The sequence below is a fragment of the Meleagris gallopavo genome, chromosome 23, assembly GCF_000146605.3.
Source record: "Meleagris gallopavo isolate NT-WF06-2002-E0010 breed Aviagen turkey brand Nicholas breeding stock chromosome 23, Turkey_5.1, whole genome shotgun sequence".
Lineage (NCBI taxonomy): Eukaryota > Metazoa > Chordata > Aves > Galliformes > Phasianidae > Meleagris > Meleagris gallopavo.
In genome coordinates, this window is record NC_015033.2 from 274,432 (window position 1) to 281,535 (window position 7,104).

At 41.7% G+C, this 7,104-nt stretch overlaps 1 protein-coding gene across 10 annotated transcripts in view; it reads right to left on the reverse strand.

Annotated features, from left to right (window-relative positions):
- The window catches only part of PER3 (period circadian regulator 3), a 16,627-nt gene extending 9,529 nt beyond the window's left edge, over nt 1-7,098 (reverse strand). For 6 of the 10 annotated variants that reach the window (XM_019622424.2, XM_019622421.2, XM_019622422.2 and 3 more), the window contains exons 1-8: nt 6,553-7,097; nt 5,878-5,993; nt 4,820-5,021; nt 3,664-3,712; nt 2,166-2,308; nt 1,719-1,797; nt 883-989; nt 517-673 (exon numbers count right to left, since the gene is read on the reverse strand). In XM_019622424.2, the coding sequence (XP_019477969.1) occupies nt 517-673; nt 883-989; nt 1,719-1,797; nt 2,166-2,308; nt 3,664-3,712; nt 4,820-5,021; nt 5,878-5,993; nt 6,553-6,823 (1,124 nt within the window). In that variant the 5' untranslated portion in view covers nt 6,824-7,097. Of the gene's footprint in view, nt 1-516; nt 674-882; nt 990-1,718; nt 1,798-2,165; nt 2,309-3,663; nt 3,713-4,819; nt 5,022-5,877; nt 5,994-6,552 lie in introns of all 10 variants that reach the window. The other 4 variants (XR_002121300.2, XR_002121301.2, XR_002121302.2 and 1 more) reach the window with 1 other exon arrangement.
- Nucleotides 7,099-7,104: the final 6 nt, after the last annotated feature.

Sequence of the window (7,104 nt, forward strand, 5' to 3'; positions counted from 1 at the left end):
AGTTAATTTTGAGAAATCAGAGGTCATTTCCAGAACAGCCATTTTCTATGAAAGGAACCAGGTAAGAGGAAGCTTCAGACAGTCATATCTCCAAATACCTTGGAAATCAGGGAGAGGCATCTGAAAAACATTAACTGAAACATTCAATACTAATTCAATTCTTACAAGAAGTTAATCAGGTGCAGAATCTAAAGATTTACCAAGCAAACAATTTCAAAGAAAAACAAGCCAGATTTTGGCCATACATCTATCAATTAGTGTTTTTTCTCTCTTAAAAACACCAAACATCAATTACTTGCTAAAGTGGCCTACCTTTCAGACAACAGTAAAAGCTAAAAAGGAACTTAAAATTGGTGTTCTGATTAAGGCATTTTCATTGTCACAGTATTTGGATATCAAGCATGTGCACACACACGGCTTAGAAGAGTAGGTTCTCCCTTATATTTCAAAGTATTTAGAATGAAAAGAATTAAAGAAAAACCTAGTTCCAACAGTTCACTTCTACAACTGACTTACGTTCGGACTCTGTGTCGGCCAATGATGAATGCTACTTTCCTGCTCCATGGATTCACAAAACTGGACCAGCTGGTATCCAGGATGACATAATCCCCATTTTGAGTGCAAAACCTAATGGGTAAGTATTCAAAAGGAGGCTGGCCAGCAAATTTCAGGACTGAACAAAAACAACCAAGAAACGAGGGTTAGTTTATATTATGGCACAGCAGTGATAGCACAAGCACAAGTGACTGGGGTACGGTCTTGACATCTAACTGCTCACTTGATTTATTTCTGTCTAGACTGGAAACTAGTCACACAGCAAGCAAGAGAGTAATGAAGAACGTTAGGAGGAGTTTAAATTCTTTTTATGACCATTGTACTCACTTTTACGGTGAATAGTGATCATTAAAGGACGATCTTCTGGATGCAAATACATCAGTATGGATGTTCCAATCAAATCCTGAGGTAGGTAACCCAACAAAGGCACTGCTCTGAAACACAAACACACTAGCATTACTTGCAATTCAGCCTTGAGTATTTACATTCTTTAACCTTTGCTTGCCAGCGAAGTCCCCACAGCTCATCTACAATAACCTGAAGTACAGCTACAGAACATTCTCCAACCCATTTATTAATCCCCAAGAATGACATAAATATGCAAATATTTCTGTTCCCAGAGAGGTAAACTGGAAGCGCTGTTGTGCTTCCACACATGGTGGGGACAATGGGGAAAGAAAAACAGAAAACAAAAACCATGGAGATTCCAGACAAAACCATCAGTAAGAAATCTGACATAGACGCTGTGAAGTGTGTTGTAAAAACATCCCTGAGGCTCTGCAGGAGAGAACTTCAGCCTGATCAAGATTATAACAGGTAGTTCACTAAAGCTGCAACCTGCACTGTGATTCCTCAAACATCTGTGCAGTGTGGTTTTTCCACTATCTGTATTACCAAAGGTCCCCACTGCCCTAAGGGCAACTGACTGCAGTTATGTTTAATTTCACTTTTTTAGTCAAAGCTGATTATGTTCTTGAAGTTCCAGATGTTTTTCAACAAGCACTAACAAATAATTACTGAAAATTAACACAGAACAATTTTGTTTCATTAACTATTGCCAACTGCACAGTTAAATAGTTTACGACTGTTTACAGCTGCATTACCAGTAGATTTTTCGCCACCTCTCCACACACTCCTCACAATCCTTAAGATCCAAATCTCACCTGTCATCTATCTCAAGAAAAACACATCCCGGAGTGTGAGTAGTGGTGAAGATTCTTTTATCCATAGGAATCCGAGGAGCTAATTGAAAAAGAAGTATTTACTGAAACACAAAATACGCATTGAAACAGAAAATCTAACTTAATTCTGCCCACGATCGTGTGTTACAGACGTCTGAACTTTTTAACCTTTCACTTACTTCTAATCAGTAACTCAAAGAGACATTACAAAATTACAGGTGATACAAACTTCTCCCAACTGTAAATGTAGTGAGGGCAAAGGTCTCAGGACCTAGCAAAGAAACGTACATTCTGGGTAGGCACGTGCACACTCACACTGGAGGTTACACCCGTGAGACTTTCCAAGTGCAAACGCCAATCGAAGTAAGCTGACATTCATACATTCTGTTTCTCTATTGAAATATTTTTCACTGGATTATCCTGACTTGCCTTCATATCCAGAGTGAATTTTCTCAGCCAAAGCTAAGCAACAGGACTCTGCATCCACGTGGACAGAGGTGCAGACATGGACCAAGTATGGGGTGATTCGGAATGGATACCAGTGCATTTCTTGTTCTTGATCTTTACCACCTCTGAGGAAAAGTAAAAGGAATTAACGTGTTGGTGTCGAGACCCAAATACTTCACACCAGTACTGAGAGCCTTACACAAGTAAGCCATGCAGAGCACACGGAACCACGTGAGGACGAATCCCTCAAGGCTCTGTGCGCAGCACCCTGCAATCACAGGCCAACACGTCCAGCAATACTGATCTTGCTTCCCCTAAAACCCCTACATACTTTGCCTCCAGCACATGCACTGAAAGGCTGTTCCCAAAAGCCCTTACTCTAATAGTTAACAGCCATCTTCTAATTCTCAGTCCAAATGCATTCATGAGAACCAACCACTTGTTCTTGTGCTAAGTTAAAAACATATATTTTTTTCTTCTATTTGTTCTTTATTCTGTACTATTTTCAGGCAAAAACCTCTGTGTCTCAGGCTTCATTCCATCAACCTAATTAAGCAGGATTTCTCCAGCCTCAGCTGAGAAATTGTTGCTCTCTGATTGAAGCAAACAGAATCTGGATATAACAGAAAGAGTTTAACTGACAACTAATTTTCGTACTTAGTCCTTGTGTATGCTAGTGAACAATACTTTTACTTATGAAGCTCACAAAACTGAATGCTTGTGTTAAATAAAGGAAGAAAAGATGTATGAAAACAAAAAAATTAGACATTTCACGATATTTATGTACCTTACATAATTCCCCAAACTGAAACTGAGATTTGCCCTGTTAAACTTATTCCAAGCGTTAAACTGAAGAGACTTGAAGAGTTATTTTAAGCTCAAGTGTGACTATATTGGTGATCTGCTGACAGATGAAATAAGTATTTTATCTGCTTAGAAACAAACAGTTCTTAACTAAATCAAGAGACCACCTCATTCTGGAGAAGAATTGCATCAAATATTACAGGCATACAAGAATTATTATTTTGGATCTTTCAGCACTAAGATTAGCCTGGCACAAAGCAACAGATTCCATCCCACAGCGACAGAAAGTAGCATCTCCTGACTCACATCTCATATTGGAACCCAGGTGACCGAGTTTCCATTACTACCTCTGTCATCAACTTCCAAGCAACCTTAAATACCCTTGGCCTTCACCCCCAAACTGGAGAAGTGGGACTTTTTCCCACAAAAATCATTCTTCTCCTGCACAACAGTACTAAAGGAAGCTGATAGGCCTAGAAGAAACATGGATGAGCAGTTTCTTCCTCTACCCCATGCAAGTTTAATGATCACTATGGAAAAGATACTCAAAACATCCTGCTGGATGCTGATACAAAACACAGTAAGCCATTCTTGTAACAGAGTTCACACTGGTCCTTGTGACAACAAACCACCACCTGTGTCCCGCATGAATACAGAACTGTAATAATATACTTGCCTGATCCTGCAGAAAAAGGATTTCACCTGGGCATAGTCATACAGAGAGGCTAATAAGAAGAACATACATTGGAGGTATCAGTTTATATCCTAGAACAGGTCACACTTATCAGAACTTTCAAACTCTTTATTCCCCAGGCTTTCTGAGCAAGAGCAAACTCCCACAGCTTTCTCTATAACAGCTATTAATCAGATTAGCCAACAGTTTGTTCTTATCTCAAAGATTTCCTTTCTCTTCTACAGCCCAGTCTGAGGAATGGCTGACCTGGAACTAAATACAGAGAAAACTTCATACTTCTAAGAACTGATGCCAGAACAGTCCATCAGCTAAGCAGACAGAAGACAGAGCCCTAGCTACTCAAATCACTCACAGCTAACATGATGCTCAAAAACTACCATTCAGTACTAAACAAACAAAACCCAGTAAAACCTGGGTTCAATGAGCTACTCTTACAGCAGGTTGCAAATGAAATCTGTAACACTACAATGTGATGGAAAATAAAGCAACAATAACAGAGTAACAAAGTCTCCAGCTGCAGCAAATGGGGACAAGCCCAAATGCAACAGCCATAGACAAAGAAACAAAGGAAAAAAAGCTACTTACCTTTGAAAAGCCTCAAGTACACAGAGATCTCCAGAGAGATCCCCTCACCTCCACTGCCAACCCTTAAATGAGGGCTGGAAGGGGAGGATCCTGGCTCCAGCCCTTCCATCACTCAGAACATCCCAGGCACCTAGGCTCCCCTGCCTTCCCACCAGGTGCTCCATCACTGCTTCAGGCCATGACTTAGCATTTCTGCTACAGGACCATAACAACAGAGCACCTAATCAATTCTAAGCTGTAGATTAAGCCATTCTAAATGGACAATTAGACCTTCTGTTTCTTTTCTGGAAAAGCAGCAGCAGCATTTGGAAAGAGTAAAATAGCAGCTGCCTTTTACTTAGGCCCTTTATCTGCTTATGAGTAAAAGGCATCTACATTTTACTTACTCCAGGTAGGCTAGGAGTAGCTGCAAAGCTACTCAGCTTTTCCAAGTGGAAGAAGTGTAGCCTGAGTATATTGCTAGTCTAAGTATTTAGAGCAAACAAGCATTCTATCCTCATTCTGTGAAGACAGAAAGGCAGATAAAGCATTGAAGAGGATCATTAAGTCCTACCTGTTTGACTTTCCGTGTACCAAAGTGGCAAGTGAGACTGATCAGTGTGTGCATAGAACACACTTGCATCCTGAGGGGCAAGAAGCTCTACAAACCGAGAGGATTCCAAGACTTTCTTCTTATGGTTTAGAATGGATGCTGCTTGCTCAGAAATATGCAGTATGCGCCCAGAAAGCAGGGAGAACACAGCCACAAAGGTGTCCTGGAAAACAACCGTATTAAAAGCAGTTCTCCCTCAACACATGGTAGCAATATTGAAAGGAGGGAAAAAAAACAACAAGTGAAACTTCCCCCACTCTCCTCCCACAAGAACCACTGCAGGACACAGAAACAACCAAACACCATAAAGACAGAGGTACAGAAGTGAGTTCTAAAGCCAGCATCCAAACAAAATCGCATGTGAGCTACTACAGCCTGCCACAGTGTCATAGCTTACTCATTACTTACGCATGCTAATAAGACTGCAATATCAAAATCGTAACAGATTCCACAGATGCTTGCCACTTTCCAGAATGACTGCTAATCTGGCCACAGGTTTCCCCCCAAATTTCACAGTATTAGCCACAGTTCCACGTACAGAAATCTGAGAACTTTCTGATAGAGTACGTGACAGTACTGAAACTCGGCGCTCTTCTTTGAAACAGAGCCAGAAACCACAGCATGTACTGCAAACTGATTAATCAATCAAGAAATAATCCAAGAACACGAACAGAAACCAGAGACCTTCACAACTATGGACTTGATCAGCTATGAAAACGTTCTGCTATACCATCTGAGGAGATTATTATGTTGCAAGTGAATTCAAAAATTCTCACAGATCACGGTTGTGTCTGGGAGAAAAATGAAAACAGAAAACAGAAGTATTTCTTCACTTACAGCTGTTGGGTATGCCAAGTCAGCACAGATAACCAGTGGCACTGATCTACCATTACTAACAAAAACCTGTTTGGCTTTTAAAGGCTTTTTGATTTTACACTTCTGTTCCCCTAAGAGATATTAAGGTGATAAAACAGAGACTGAAAGTGATGAACTCTTCTCAGCGTGTCTGAATTCCTTACATTGTTTTTTGGAGTGTGTTCTGATGCAACTGTCACCAACTCTTCTATACTGTATGTCATCACATCCATCTGGAACACTCTTCGATCACTGAGAGCCTGGAAAAACTCATTGTTTGCTAATTGAAGAAACAAAAAACGCAAAACAAACACAAGGAAGTCAGTAAGAAGACAATTTTAAAAGTATTTCTTACAGCCCTCCTAATTTTGTCATCGTTTTGGTGACGCCCAAGTTGAGATGAAGAATGTCTGTGTAGTAACAAAGGAAAAAAAGAAGTATTGATTATACCGTTGGAGTGACCTATGCTGCAGAAGAGAAGCACAAGGAAGTAGGGAGGACAGCAAGTGACAGCAAAAGAGTGATGAGCTACTTAGCTGTGCTGCAGAACACAGTACAACTATCCAATACATTTTCCAGGCTACAGAAACGCTGTTTTCTGAACATGCACGACAAGTTATTAGCAGGCACCTATCTGTGCCTGGATGCGGAATGGGATCGAAGCAGAAAGTGGGCATTCCGACTTTGAAGCCAAAAAAACTACAGCAGTTCAAAAAGTTAATTGTTGACAGGATAGATGAAGTGTTTTCATTTGTTTTAATGCTATCTGTAGTCAGACACGTCCACTCAAATCAAGCTGCTGCATAGCTCATGTGCTTCCGGGCGTTTTCCATGCTTACCTCGGACCTGCTGTACACACCGTAAAGCATAATTGAGAGCACTGATGGTGCTGGGCTTGCTGGAACTCCTTTTCTCTTCAGGCAAACACTTTTTGATTTCTTGGATCATCACCATCAGATCTTTGTGAGACTGACCCCAATCCAGCCGATCACTGATCAAAACAGAGGTTGAACTCTGCTGGGGACTTCTGCTACAGGAGATTCCCCCCCACAGAACCACTCCCATGTTACGGCCGATCCACGGGACAGGAGGAAAAGCCCTAAAGCTCATCCGCTCTATTTCATGTCGCACCTTTCTGATTTCTCTGCATTTTAACCTGTCTCTCCCCTCCCTCCGTGCCAAACCCAGCACGTTTTGGCCGGCAGAAGCACCGTAACCCAGCCGCGAGCAGACGCTAACCAACGAAAAGCTCCAGCTGTACTCAATAGCGCCGGCATCGACACCAGCAATGGACGCTCGCTCCCTCGCGTGCCTCAGAGCCCAGCATCTCCCCGGGATCCCGGCACCCAACGCCCGCACAGCTCGGCGCTCAGCGCCTCACCCGCGGCTGC